The 15,507-nt window shown below is 43.4% G+C and overlaps 1 protein-coding gene across 1 annotated transcript in view; it reads left to right on the forward strand.

Annotated features, from left to right (window-relative positions):
• Positions 1 to 15,507, forward strand: part of ELK3 (ETS transcription factor ELK3) — a 76,296-nt gene that overhangs the window by 23,399 nt on the left and 37,390 nt on the right. Inside the window, exon 2 of the mRNA XM_059082503.2 lies at positions 13,423 to 13,631. Within this exon, the coding sequence (XP_058938486.1) occupies positions 13,425 to 13,631 (207 nt within the window). The 5' untranslated portion in view covers positions 13,423 to 13,424. The remainder of the gene's footprint in view (positions 1 to 13,422; positions 13,632 to 15,507) is intronic.

The raw sequence follows: 15,507 nt of genomic DNA on the forward strand, positions 1-15,507 counted from the left end.
AGAAGGATAGGTGTTAGCTCTTCTCTAAATGTTTGATAGAATTCGCCTGTGAAGCCATCTGGTCTTGGGCTTTTGTTTGTTGGAAGATTTTTAATCTCAGTTTCAATTCCAGTGCTTGTGATTGGTCTGTTCATATTTTCTATTTCTTCCTGATTCAGTCTCGGCAGGTTGTGCATTTCTAAGAATTTGTCCATTTCTTCCAGGTTGTCCATTTTATTGGCATAGAGTTGCTTATAGTAATCTCTCATAATCTTTTGTATTTCTGCAGTGTCAGTGGTTTCTTCTCCTTTTTCATTTCTAATTCTTTTGATTTGAGTCTTCTCCCTTTTTTTCTTGATGAGTCTGGCTAATGGTTTATCAATCTTGTTTATCTTCTCAAAGAACCAGCTTTTAGTTTTATTGATCTTTGCTATCGTTTCCTTCATTTCTTTTTCATTTATTTCTGATCTGATCTTTATGATTTCTTTCCTTCTGCTGAATTTGGGTTTTTTTGTTCTTCTTTCTCTAATTGCTTTAGGTGTAAGGTTAGCTTGTTTATGTGAGATGTTTCTTGTTTCTTGAGGTAGGATTGTATTGCTATAAACTTCCCTCTTAGAACTGCTTTTGCTGCATCCCATGGGTTTTGTGTCATCATGTCTCCATTGTCATTTGTTTCTAGGTATTTTTTGATTTCCTCTTTAATTTCTTCAGTGATCACTTCGTTATTAAGTAGTGTATTGTTTAGCCTCCATGTGTTTGTATTTTTTACAGATCTTTTCCTGTAATTGATATCTGGTCTCATAGCGTTGTGGTCAGAAAAGATACTTGATACGATTTCAATTTTCTTAAATTTACCAAGGTTAGATTTGTGACCCAAGATACGATCTATCCTGGAGAATGTTCCATGAGCACTTGAGAAAAATGTGTATTCTGTTGTTTTTGGATGGAATGTCCTATAAATATCAATTAAGTCCATCTTGTTTAATGTATTATTTAAAACTTATGTTTCCTTATTTGTTTTCATTTTGGATGATCTGTCCATTGGTGACAGTGGGGTGTTAAAGTCCCCTACTATGATTGTGTTACTGTCGATTTCCCCTTTTATGGCTGTTAGTATTTGCCTTATGTATTGAGGTGCTCCTATGTTGGGTGCATAAATATTTACAATTGTTATATCTTCTTCATGGATCGGTCCCTTGATCATTATGTAGTGTCCTTCTTTGTCTCCTGTAATAGACTTTATTTTAAAGTCTGTTTTGTCTGATATGAGAATTGCTAATCCAGCTTTCTTCTGATTTCCATTTGCATGGAATATCTTTTTCCATCCCCTCATTTTCAGTCTGTATGTGTCCCTAGGTCTGAAGTGGGTCTCTTGTAGATAGCATATATGTGGGTCTTGTTTTTGTATCCATTCAGCCAGTCTGTGTCTTTTGGTGGGAGCATTTAATCCATTTACATTTAAGGTAATTATCCATATGTATGTTCCTATTACCATTTACTTAATTGTTTCAGGTTTGTTCTTGTAGGTCTTTTCCTTCTCTTGTGTTTCTTGCCTAGAGAAGTTCCTTTAGCATTTATTGTAAAGATGGTTTGGTGGTGCTGAACTCTCTCAGCTTTTGCTTGTCTGTAAAGGTTTTAATTTCTCCATCAAATCTGAATGAGATTCTTGCTGGAGAGAGTAATCTTGGCTGTACATTTTTCTCCTTCATCACTTTAAATATGTCCTGCCACTCCCTTCTGGCTTGCAAAGTTTCTGCTGAAAGATCAGCTGTTAACCTTATGGGGATTCCCTTGTGTGTTATTTGTTGTTTTTCCCTTGCTGCTTTCAATATGTTTTCTTTGTATTTAATTTCTGATAGTTTGATTAATATGTGTCTTGACGTGTTTCTCCTTGCATTTATCCTGTATGGGACTCTCTGTGCTTCCTGGACTTGATTAACTATTTCCTTTCCCATATTAGGGAAGTTTTCAACTATAATCTCTTCAAATATTTTCTCAGTCCTTTTCTTTTTCTCTTTTTCTTCTGGGACCCCTATAGTTAGAATTTTGGTGCGTTTAATATTGTCCCAGAGGTCTCTGAGACTGTCCTCAGTTCTTTTCTTTCTTTTTTCTTTCTTCTGCTCTGCAGTAGTTATTTCCACTATTTTATCTTTCAAGTCACTTATCCGTTCTTCTGCCTCAGTTATTCTGCTATTGATCCCATCTATTGTATTTTTAATTTCATTTATTGTGTTGTTCATCATTGCTTGCTTCCTCTTTAGTTCTTCTAGGTCCTTGTTAAATGTTTCTTGCATTTTGTCTATTCTATTTCCAGATTTTGGATCATCTTTACTATCATTATTCTGAATTCTTCTTCAGGTAGACTGCCTATTTCCCCTTCATTTGTTAGGTCTGGTGGGTTTCCACCTTGCTCCTTCATCTGCTGTGTGTTTTTCTGCCTTTTCATTTTGCTTATCTTACTGTGTTTGGGATCTCCTTTTCGCATGTTGCAGGTTCGTAGTTCCCGTTGTTTTTGGTGTCTGTCCCCAGTGGCTGAGGTTGGTTCAGTGGGTTGAGTAGGTTTCCTGGTTGAGGGGACTAGTGCCTGTGTTCTGGTGGGTGAGGCTGGATCTTGTCTTTCTGGTGTGCAGGTCCACGTCTGGTGGTGTGTTTTGGGGTGTCTGTAGCCTTATTATGATTTTCGGCAGCCTCTCTGCTAATGGATGGGGCTGTGTTCCTGTCTTGCTAGTTGTTTGGCATAGGGTGTCCAGCACTGTAGCTTGCTGGTCATTGAGTGAAGCTGGGTCTTGGTGTTGAGATGGATATCTCTGGGAGATTTTCACTGTTTGATATTATGTGGAGGTAGGAGATCTCTTGTGGACCAGTGTCTTGAAGTTGGCTCTCCCAGCTCAGAGACACAGCCCTGATGCCTGACTGGAGCACCAAGAGCCTTTAATCCACATGGCTCAGAATAAATGGGAGAAGAAAGAGAGAGAGAGGGAGGGGGAGAGAGAGATAGAGAGAGAGGGAGAGAGGGAGGGAGAGAGAGAAAGAGAGAGAAAGAAAGAGAAAGAAAGAATAAAATAAAGTAGGGTAAAATACAATAAAATTATTAAAAAATAATTACTAAGAAGAAAAATTTTTTTAAGTATAAAAAACGGGACGGTCAGAACCCTAGGACAAATGGTGAAAGCAAAGCTATACAGATAAAATCTCACACAGAAGCACACACATACACACTCACAAAAAGAGAAAAAGGGGAAAAAAATAATATATCTTGCTCCCAAAGTCCACCTTCTCAATTTGGGATGATTCGCTGTCTATTCAGGTATTCCACAGATGCAGGGTACATCAAGTTGATTGTGGAGATTTAATCTGCTGCTTCTGAGGCTGCTGGGAGAGACCTCCCCGTCTCCTCTTTGTTCGCACAGCTCCTGGGGTTCAGCTTTGGATTTGGCCCCGCCTCTGCATGCAGGTCGCCTGAGGGTGTCTGCTCTTCGCTCAGACAGGACGGGGTTAAAGGAGCAGCTGAGTCGAGGGCTCTGGCACAGGCCCGGGGGAGGGAGGGGTACGGAGGCGGGGCGAGCCTGCGATGGCAGAGGCCCAGCGTGACGTTGCGCCAGCCCGAGGCGCACGTGCGTTCTCCCGGGGAAGTTGTCCCTGGATCCCGGGACCCTGGCAGTGGCGGGCTGCACAGGCTCCCGGGAGGGGAGGTGTGGAGAGTGACCTGTGCTCGCACACAGGCTTCTTGGTCCTGTGTACTTATTGTCTGAGGAACCTGACTTAGCATGAGGATGGTGACTGCATTTTACTGTTCTCACCCTGTTTCGTGAGTGTTGGCCCTGTTTCTGCTCCCAAAGAGTGGGGGGAACAGCTTTCACTTTTGTGCAGGGTGTTCAGCTCCCCCCCACCACCCCCAGTGGAAGTCTGCCTGGCTTTAGCTAGTTAGTGTGTCCAGAGGATTGGTGGCTGGTACCCTTGACCTGAGGGAGATGCCAAGGCTGTGATAGGGCCACGGGGCCTGACGGCTCTTATATGGACCAAGAGGTGCACCAGTGATGATGAGACCAATCAGTATATACAGTCTATAGCATCCTTCTCTTTGAACCTCCATCCAGAAATTAAAGAATGAATCAGTGATACTATTTGCATTCTTTAAAAACAGGGAGTTGAAAACAGAACGAGGGTGGAAAGTAACCACTCAGAGTCTGCCTAAGTGTCCCTCCAGCTCTGTGCCAGTGGATAAGCTCTACACTTGGGCCACTGCCACCATGACCAGCCCAGGGAATGGACCCAGGTGGGCTCCATCTTCATAAGCAATGTTGTCATGGCTATCCCATGGGTTGTCATTTTAGAACACTTCTCTTTCTTCTTTCTGACCCAACAGTTCTCATCTACTTGACTCCCTTCCCCGCTCCAGGGGCACAAGATAGATGGGGACAGAACTAGCTCCAAGGGAAGTGTGAGCCCTCAAGGGCCATCTTGGCTGGAGTCACAACAACTTGGAGGCCTTAGGCTAAGCATTTTAAACCAGTGTTTCTTAAGCTGAAGGCAGCAAATATGTACTCAGGGATCTGAGTTTTCTGCCAGAATTTTTTTTAAATCTGTTCTTTCATTAAAAAAAAATTGAAGTATAGTTGATTAATAATGTTGTGTTAGTTTCAGGTGTACAGCAAAGTGATTCAGTTATATATATATATATATATACATATATATTCTTTTTCAGATTCTTTCCCATTGTAGGTTATTATAAGATATATTTTTTAATATATCTTATATTAAAGATATAAGTATAATTGCTTTACAATGGTATGTTAGTTTCTGCTGTAAAACAAAGTGAATCAGTTATACATATATCCCCATATCCCCTCCCTCTTGCGTCTCCCTCCCACCCTCCCTATCCCACCCCTCTAGGTGGTCACAAAGCACTGAGCTGATCTCCCTGTGCAATGCAGCTGCTTCCCACTAGCTGTCTGTTTTACATTTGGTAGTGTATTTAAGTCCACGCCACTCTCTCACTTCCTCCCAGCTTACCCCCGCCCCATGTCCTCAAGTCCATTCTCTACGTCTGCGTCTTTATTCCTGTCCTGCCCCTAGGTTCTTCAGAAACCTTTTTTTCAGATTCCATATATATGCGTTAGCATACAGTATTTGTTTTTCTTTTTCTGACTTACTTCACTCTGTATAACAGACTCTAGGTCCATCCACCTCACTACAAATAATTTCCTTTCTTTTTATGGCTGAGTAATATTCCATTGTATATATGTGCCACATCTTCTTTATCCATTCATCTGTCGATGGACACTTAGGTTGCTTCCATGTCCTGGCTATTGTAAATAGAACTGCAATGAACATTGTGGTAGATGACTCTTTTTGAATTATGCTTTTCTCAGGGTATATGCCCAGTAGTGGGATTGCTGGGTTGTATGGTAGCTCTATCTTTAGTTTTTTAAGGAACTTCCATACTGTTCTTCATAGTGGAGGTATCAATTTACATATTACAGGATATTGAATATAGTTCCCTGTGCCATACAGTAGGTCTTTGTTATGTATCTGCTTTATATATAGTAGTGTGTATCTGTTAATGTTCTTTCATTTTTTTGTTTTTTGTTTTTTTTTAATTTTTTAATTTTATTTTTATTTTTTTTATACAGCAGGTTCTTATTAGTCATCAATTTTATACACATCAGTGTATATACATGGTCAGTCCCAATCACCCAGTTCATCACACCACCACCCCACCGCTGCTTTCCCCCTTGGTTTCCATACATTTGTTCTCTACATCTGTGTCTCAGTTTCTGCCCTGCAAACCGGTTCATCTCTACCATTTTTCTAGTTTCCACATATATGCATTAATATACGATATTTGTTTTTCTCTTTCTCATTAACTTCACTCTGTATGACAGTCTCTAGATTTATCCCCAGCTCTACAAATGACCCAATTTCATTCCTTTTTATGGCTGAGTAATATTCCATTGTATATATGTACCACATCTTCTTTTTTGGTGTGTGTGGTACGTGGGCCTCTCGCTGTTGTGGCCTCTCCCATTGCAGAGCACAGGCTTCGGACACACAGGCTCAGTGGCCATGGCTCACAGGCCTAGCCACTCCATGGCATGTGGGATCTTCCCAGACCGGGGCACGAACCCATGTCCCCTGCATCGGCAGGCGGACTCTCAACCACTGCGCCACCAGGGAAGCCCTATACCACATCTTCTTTATCCATTCATCTGTCAATGGGCATTTAGGTTGCTTCCATGACCTGGCTATTGTAAATAGTTCTGCAATGAACATTGGGGTGCATGTGTCTTTTTGAATTATGGTTTTCTCAGGGTGTATATGCAGTAGTGGGATTAATGGGTCGTATGGTAGTTCTGTTTTTAGTTTTTTAAGGAATCTCCATACTGTTCTCCATAGTGGCTGTATCAATTTACATATTACAAGATATTGAATATAGTTCCCTGTGCTATATAGTAGGTCTTTGTTATTTATCTATTTAATATATAGTAGTGTGTATCTGTTAATGTTCTTTCATTTTTTGATGATAGTCTTAAAAAAAAAACTCACATAAACGTATTCCAGGTCACCTTATAAACAATAGTCACCAAATAGCTGAAGATTCTCCCTGGATTTCAGTGCCTGTATCGGAGTCATTGCCTAATGAACAAAGAACCAAGGTGGATACAGTAGCTAAATGATGCCTTTGAGCTAGGTGAAGGCCAAATGTCCTCACAACGTGTTCTATGCAGAGGTTTCCCTGTTGCTTAAAAAATAATAGTAAACATTTGAATAACACTTATTATGCACCAGGTGCAGTTCAAGTGCATTCTTTTTTTTTTTTTCCGGTATGTGGGCCTCTCACTGTTGTGGCCTCTCCCGTTGCAGAGCACAGGCTCTGGATGCGCAGGCTCAGCAGCCATGGCTCACGGGCCTAGCTGCTCCACGGCATGTGGGATCTTCCCGGACCAGGTCACGAACCCGTGTCTCCCTGCATCGGCAGGCGGACTCTCAACCACTGCGCCACCAGGGAAGCCCTCAAGTGCATTCTTAGTAACTCATGTAATCCTTGCAACCACCGTGTAAAGGAAATACTTTTATTATCATCATCCCCATTTTCTTTATGGGGATATTGAGGCACAGAAGGGTTAAGTAACTTACCCAAAGTCCCACAGGCAGACAGGACTGGTACTTGCATTTGAACCCAGAGAGTCTGGCTCTGAATCTGCTTTACCCATTACGTAACCTTCCAAGTAGACAGAAGTGGTTCACCCTCTCTCTCGCCTGCTGCAAGCTGTAGAAAATAATTGTGCTTCCATGAAAAACTGCATTATCTAGTCTCTAGAGAGAAACCCCTTTGGATGATGTGATTCTGGTTTTATGGAAGCTATTTTACAATCCTGTTAATTATAGATAACTGATAGCAAAATAATTATTGTCTATAGATATGCAAATTCTATTCTATCTTATAATGTTCAGTTGATTCCTCTCTCACCCCTATTTGTGCATTCATTTCAATATACCTAATTTATAAATGCCTTTATTATTCAGATTCTTTTTTGAACTCGTTAGAACATCTGCCAAGTTCCTGCTTGACTAATGAGTGAAATAAAATCTTTAACATGTCTTCATTTTATATCTGTAGGAGAGCCATGATTTCACCCGTTTTGAAAATTATTTTTTAACAAAGTTATTTCTCAACTCTTAGTTTCTCAGTGAGGCCTTCCATGACCTTCTGCTTATACACCCCAGGTTCCCCACCCACTTATCCTGCTCTGGTTGCATTTCCCCATAACACTATTCTTCCAGCATACTATGTATTTTGATAATCATATGTTTGTTGTTTATGGCCTGTCTTCTCCCTTTGGAGTATAAGCTCCATGAGGACAGGGATCTTCATCTCCTTTGTTCTCTGATGTGTCCCAAATACCCAGAGGGTGTCTTGGCATAAAATGCACACTTTAAAAAAAATGGAAAAAAGTGGAGAGAGAATTGGGTCTCTTTCCTCTTTGTAGGGTATAGTCATATAAACACATCTTACTCAAAATAACTTACATTGCCATAACCTTTTTGTTGGTTGCCTTTCAACAAAACATTATGTGTCACGTACAAAATTAATTGTTAATTTGAATAGGGTGGGAGCAATCTATTTGTGAATTTCATCTGGCTGTATAAGAACTATAAACCTTGAGGTGCTTATATCCATTTTTCTTCTTTATTGAAGGGAGACTATAATAAAAAAATTTAGTGAAAATGATTTGTCAACATGGGAACATAATACACATACCTCTTGCTCCGTTAAAAGGAGGTGTGCGTGTTATTCAGATTTGACAAACTGCTTAAAATGATCTGTGCTCCACAGCGGCAAGATCTAGGCGATAAATTACAAAGGAAAAGTAACAGTTGGGGCAAATAGCAGGTAGCTTTGTTCTCTGGAGAGGTCTGGATTAGGTCTTGCCGGCTTCTGTGACTGCGGTCTTGGGTTAGTTCCAACAGAAGTGGTGACAGAGAGACCATCCACGGCAGGCGGCTGGATTGAGGGTGCAGTCAGCGGGAGCAGAAAGTAATGCAGAAGGACACCTCTTCCTGTAAGAGCAGTGATGCTTTACAAGTGGATCCTCCTAAATGTAAAAGTGCAGAGTTTGATTTTGCATTAAGAATGGCATTATAAGCACTATAGAATTTAAAGGATCAATTAAAAAAATTAAAAATGAGAAAAAGAATAGAATCATGTGCTTTCCATGAAATTAAAAATAATTTAAAAAGCATCAGTTGATGGTTTTACAGCTATCATTTCATGAGATTTTAAGATTTCAAAGGATCCTGTGTTCATATTGAAAATTAAATTTTATCAACTCTAAAAAAAAAGAAAAAGAAAAAGAATGGCATTACAATACCTGATAAAATTTCATCTGTTCAAAGTAAGGTCTGGGGAAAAAAAAAATGCATCTTCTAGGTAGCCAAAAATTTGATTTGGGAAATTTTTTTTGATTAATAGCATTTCTTTTATGTATTCTGTGTATTTTAAGTGGAGATTTGTGGGAAATCGGCTCAGTGAGGCTAGGCTGATGAAACATTTTAACTTAAAGCAGACCCCGGTTTGTATAATAATATATCAAATGTAAATCTCAAGTATCAACACATTCTTGAACTTTTTATTTAATAAGAGCCACAGGATGTTGTCTGAATTACACATTCCTTATAGTGGCAGCCAGATAAATTGGACTTGATTGTACCCACATGTTAAGATATAGGACTTTATTAAGGATTCTAGGCATCAAGGAATTAATTTTTTTTAAAAAAACACTTAATTTTTCTTTCTGGTGAGAGAAATCTTCATTTGGATGAATTTGCTAATATGTGTTGGTGGTTTTACGGGGGAGACTGTATTCCCCAGTCACGATGTTAGACTCTTTTTCTTTGCCAACTTCCAGGAGGGGGCAAAGTTTGTAGTTGGCAGAGGTGTGTCACAGAACGTGAAGCATGATTGTATGTGAAGACAGCTGTGTACATGATGAAACCTAATCATGGTTAAAATAAGTTAAGGTGGGAACTAAAATCAAAGAAACAGTGAGTACCCTTGATGGCAGGAACCACAACGGTGACGTCAGCTGGTGACCCATCCCCCCTCTGCCCTCCTGTTTCCCTCCCTCCCCGTGTCCCCACTCCCCCACGTACACTCGCCCATTTCCGTCACACCACTGACTACGGCCAGAGAGGATGGGGGCATCCAGAGCCACCCTGGGGGCCCACTGTCTCCTAGAATGACTTCTGCCGAGTGTAGAAGGGGATGACAGATGTTTGTAGATGCCGTACGCTCACAGGGAAATATTTTCTAGACTCATCTCTGAGTAATGTGTGGCTGGATTTCTAACAGTAAAGATCTGTGTGACCACACACCCATTGAAACTGGTGGACCCATCAGGGTGGAGGAGTGGCCAAAGAGCTGGAAAAGGAGAATGAGGCCCTCAGCACCGGGCTTGACGTGCTTTAGGCAGAGGTGGCTTGATGCCTTAGTCACCTCCAGTGCAGCCCTGTTATTCACATCTACCCTCTGAGGGGTCCTCCGACGCGCAGCCGTAGCCTGGCTCTGACACCTTGGTGTGGGAGAGTAAGGGGGTGAAGGGGTTGTTCCTCAGCCCACGCGGCCTCACCAAAGCTCTGAGTTTGTCGGGGCAGCTCTGTGGTTCCTAGTTCTCAGCTCGTGCCTCCCCTCAGCCCAGCTCATTTATTCCAGAAATCTGGGAGGGCCCTAGTGAGGGCGTCCGTATCCCCACCATTTGCTCCTCTGCCTTTTCACTTTTTACTCTTTTATGTCTCCCTTTTCTTTCCCTCTTTCCTTCTTCTGCCTTTGCCGTAGGCCATGGCCATAGCACCCATGGTCATTTTTGTGGCCCACTCGTAACCCTCTGAGTAAAGATGTGATCGGGCAATCCTCCTACATAGCATTCTTTCTCGTGTCCAGACACACCTCATGATTATGAATGTAAGTTTACAGTGTAAAGATATTGCACCCCAACAAAGAGAGAATTATTTTAGACCAAGACGTCGGGCACTGTAATTGTCAACTCTTGCTACAATGGTGCCGCATAACAAACAGCTCCGGGAGTCACTGGCAAACAGCAGTATTTATTTTCCTCATTGGTTAGCCTCAGGGATGCTGCGTCAGACTGTGGGTTGTGGGACTTGGCTCCAGGCTTTGGGTTGAGCTCAGGTTGGCTCCACGTGCCTTTCATTTTGGGGCAGCAGCTTCACGGCAGTGACAGGAGCACGAGAGGAAAAGTACAAACATGGGAAGCCTCTTAGACCTCAGCTGAGAATTGGCACATTGTCATTTCTACTCATCATTCTATTGGCCAAATCAAATCACGTGGCCAAGCCCAAATTTCAGTGGGATGGGAAGAAAGTACTCCACCCGCTCTGGGGCACTGCTTCATGGTCACTTGAAAGGGAGAAAGGGTGAAGGATGGAGAATATTTTATCCAGTCTACCATACAGGTCCTCATCATTTATGCCCGAGGCACATGGCTCTGCTACACGGGCTTGGAAGGCCAAGGAAAGGGATTCCAGGAAGCACAAGAAGCTCTGAGGAGTCCTAGTTGGTAGAAGCACTAAGTGTAAAACAGATGGAGATGTTTACGTTGTCTTCCTGTCTCATCTGGAACAGGATAGCTCGTGTCAGTTAAAAGTGGGGGAGGTGCAGGTGGCTGACCACTATCCTACCTGGCATCTGAGCCACAGACCCAGAAATCCTTGCTGTCCAGACCTCTAAACCCACTGGCAGCCTCCTGCCCTTTAAAATTTTTAAGATATTTGAAAGCTTACTGTCTGAAGTGTTTGGCCGAGAACACACCAAAGAGTTTGAGACAGCTGTTAACAATTCTTAGTGCCAATGATGAGAAGAAAGTTGTGGCTCGTCCCCAAACAATCGGAAGCTCATATTAGGAGTTGGAGCTGGCAGGCTGCTGCGGATGCAACACCGCTGTTGCGCATACGAGACTCATGAGATGCAAAGGCGGTTTTGATCTAGCAATGAAATGACTTACTGTCTTACAGACTGAGTGGCCATTGTGGTGAAGGTTGATTTCTGTAGAGAATATCTCCTTTAAAGAGCCATAAATAAAGTACCCTGTGGGTGTTTGAAGAACATTCCTAATCTGCTTCTCTTTAACTGAGAAACCCACGTTGCTCAGGGAAACAATAAAATGTATTCTTTTGGCGAAACATGTGAAAGGAAATAAGGAAATGAATACTTATTGGAGGGCTAGGTACTTTCACATCCATCCCCGTGTGGAAAGGAAGAAAAATGATTTGTCAGTCTGAAAGCTGCCTTTAAGAGAAATGCAGGAGAGGTGTGGAGTTGACGAAAATACTGGTACAAATAACGCTCCCTAAGGCTGTTATTCTGGCTTCCGGGTCCCTGCTCCCTTGTTCCGGTCACCCTGGCTACCTCCTGGGGCTTCAGAGTTTCCTCCTTGCATAATAGGGGATGATCCCAAGTTCTCTCTGGCTTTGTCCCCACCTCACAACTGGCCTTTGAAGCTTCCATCTGTGCCAGAAGGCAATTTTTCCACCCTCTGGTCATTCTTGGCTTCCTCAGCCCAGCACTAGAATCTTACCCCCATTTTTCACATATCAAAACCCAGGGTACTTCACGTGTCCAGTCATGACAGTCAATCTGCGGTGAAGCTTTTGAGGCCAGCCTAACTGCCTCTTCTTTCCTTAGGTACGAATGTTGATAAGACAAACGGTTGTTATTACTGTTGTTGTTATTTTTAGAATCAGTACCCATTGCCCTGAAAGTCCTCAGATGTCTGAAGTTGGTAGCTGCCTGGGAGAGTGGGGAAAAATTTCCTCAAGAAGGTCCCGTATAAACTGGGTCGTGATGGATGAGTAGGAGTTCACTAGGCTCCAAAGCTAGGGAACAGCATTTTAGGCAGAAGGAACAGCACCTACAAAGTCCACACCAGAGTCAAGGGGAAAAGATAAGATTTTATAGGCTTTCCTCTCACAGTGGAGAAAAAAAAAGCTTTTCCCATGTCTGTGCTTGTGACAAATGGGGTTTTTATCTGCCACATGACAAGTGCCTGGGAAGGAGAACGACTCTTCAGGTGGCGGTGACCCATTCCTCAGGTCTATAAACATGTATCAGTCAGGCACAGGCTACACTCGGGCATTGGGCTGGGTTATCAGAGTGCTGGGAATACAAAGAGTAATCCAACAAAGTCCCTTCCTCACGAAGCTCCCCGTGTGGTCACACTGATGGACATACCCCAGGCCCCACGTAAATGCACTTAGCACGGGATCCAACGTTTCACACAAATAATGGCCTAGAGGCTGAGCAGCAAAGGAGTTGATAGGATGGGCGGGAACATGTTAATCATCGTGGGCATTAACAATGATTAACATGGGGGAGAGTTTGTATGAGGACTGATTCTAGGAGTGGGCAGTTCATTAATCATTTTTTCACATTATTCTCAACGCAGCCCCGTTACCTGCCGGGATGTGTGTGGCGAATACGAAGGTCACAGGGCTTCCCTGTATTTCTGAATTGTGGCTCTTTGCAAAAATGCAGCCAGAAGGCACCTGATTCAGAGTGGCCTGTTGGGATGGAAATGAAAAAGCAACTTTTTTTTTTTTTTTTTTTTTTTTTTTTTTTGCGGTGCGCGGTCCTCTCACTGTTGTGGCCTCTCCCGTCGCGGAGCACAGGCTCCGGACGCGCAGGCTCAGCGGCCATGGCTCACGGGCCCAGCCGCTCCGCGGCATGTGGGATCCTCCCGGACCGGGGCACGAACCCGTGTCCCCTGCATCGGCAGGCGGACTCTCAACCACTGCGCCACCAGGGAAACTCGAAAGCAACTTTTGATTAGGTTCACTGGGGGCAGGGGGAGGTGCTGAGGTGCCCACCCTGAGCCCCCTATCCCCCCGGACCTGGCACGTGCACTGACGCGGCCCCTCCCTCCTCAGGTATGGAGAGTGCAATCACGCTGTGGCAGTTCCTGTTGCAGTTGCTGCTGGATCAGAAACATGAGCACCTGATCTGCTGGACCTCCAACGATGGTGAATTCAAGCTCCTCAAAGCAGAAGAAGTGGCCAAGCTGTGGGGACTCCGGAAAAACAAAACAAACATGAACTACGACAAGCTGAGCAGAGCCCTGCGATACTATTATGACAAGGTAAGCCCTTGCCCTTACGGGAGGCTGTCACGGGGCGGGAGCCACCTTCACAATCCATCCATGGAAGTGGAAAGTAGGGAACCATAACGCTGTTGGCAAATAGAGGCAATTTAGGTGGATTTTGTTGCTGTTGGTTTATAATAAAAACTATGCCATAGGGATTTTTTTTTTTTTTCTGGAAGCCCGTAAGGTGTTACCGTGGGTCAAATTTTGTTCCCTCTGCGCTTTCTTCTGTGTTGCTGCAGGATTTTGCTAATAACAACAGAAATTAGATGCGGGAAGGTTCTGGGGCCTCCCTCGTGGGTAGTTGCTTGAGTGACAGAATGAATGTGACAATCTAGAAAGTCTGTCCAGTTTATGATTCACTCAAACAGGCTTTGCAGGAGTCGGGGGGATGGCACCTGGGGCAGTTTATTTAACGTTTGGGCACCTGCTATCCTCATGTATTAAATGGGCCTCATAATAGTGTGGGTTCGGGATTGGCCGGAAGAACTAAACAAGCCAACACACGTTAAGCACTTAGAACAATGCTTGCTTGGTACCTGGGGTTCGCGACTTCGTGGGAAACTTCCCTGATTACAAGAAAAACCATTCTCATTTTTAAGTCACAGAGATAAGTCACAGTGCTTTGTTAATGATAACACAGCATAGTTTCCAAAGCCAGGACTGTTGGGGTGAATAGTAATGCGTTTCTGGAAAAGCAGTTGATGTGCCTGGTAGGGCAAAATGATTGCTCTTTGGGGGTAATCATTTCAGGCCTGTAATTGTTGACCATTTCTGTGTGGATCTGTCGTTGCTGAATATTTAGCCTCATAGGCATAAAGATTTGGAGTCCTAATAAGTATAAGCTTTTTTTTTTTTTTTGCGGTATGCGGGCCTCTCACTGTTGTGGCCTCTCCCGTCGCGGAGCACAGGCTCCGGACGCACAGGCTCAGCGGCCATGGCTCACGGGCTTAGTTGCTCCGCGGCATGTGGGATCTTCCCGGACCAGGGCACGAACCCGTGTCTCCTGCATCGGCAGGCGGACTCTCAACCACTGCGCCACCAGGGAAGCCCAAGTATAAGCTTTTGTTCCGGTTTTACTCTTCTTGTTGAAAGGTGAATTAAAAACAGATTTAAATATTAGTTCCTCATCTCTGTTTGGTGCCTTCCTCCTGCCAACCTCTTTGGAATTCAAGACAGAGGACTGCACGGTGCAGGAAGTGGGGGCATCATTAATTATAAAGTGTTGCTTTGTATGATCGCAACTGCATATGATTGTCATTGCAATGTTAAAGGTGCTTCTCTTTAATGTAGCAATTAATTAATGCTGGCTTAATGCAGCGTCTTACCAAGATGTAAAAGCACTTCTCACACATTGCACTGTCTGAAAGCCTTGCAGATGGTTTATTGCTTTGCATTTTTTCCCCCAGGTTCTAAGTTTCACAATGGGAATTGGGGCCCTTAGTCATCTTGCTGGCTGGCAGGGTGCCTAAGAGCATGGCTTTGAGACTGACCCCCCCAAAAAAGGAATTTTATCGTTTTGAATCCAGGTGTCACAGAAAAGGAATTTGGTGTCTGTGACTCGGTTTCACGTGGCTCAGGCATTGGGGCTGAGGATTGTGTATCTTCAGCACAAAGACGGATCATGGGCTGAAGAGGACTCCCCAGAAAGGCAGGCAAAGCTGTGCTGTTCAGACTATATCTGATCTCTCTTGGGCAGATCTTGAAAATCTCGAGGGAAAGCAGTTTCAGAGCCTTCAGTCACCCACCGTGTTTTGGTACTTTCTGTGTCTGAGGGACTGTGTGCCGAGCACTTCCTACCCTGGTCTCCTTTAAACTATCACAGCCCCTGAGACAGTCCTGCTGGCATCTCCTCCTTTTACAGATAAGAGCG

The sequence above is a fragment of the Kogia breviceps genome, chromosome 12 (genome assembly GCF_026419965.1).
Source record: "Kogia breviceps isolate mKogBre1 chromosome 12, mKogBre1 haplotype 1, whole genome shotgun sequence".
NCBI lineage: Eukaryota > Metazoa > Chordata > Mammalia > Artiodactyla > Physeteridae > Kogia > Kogia breviceps.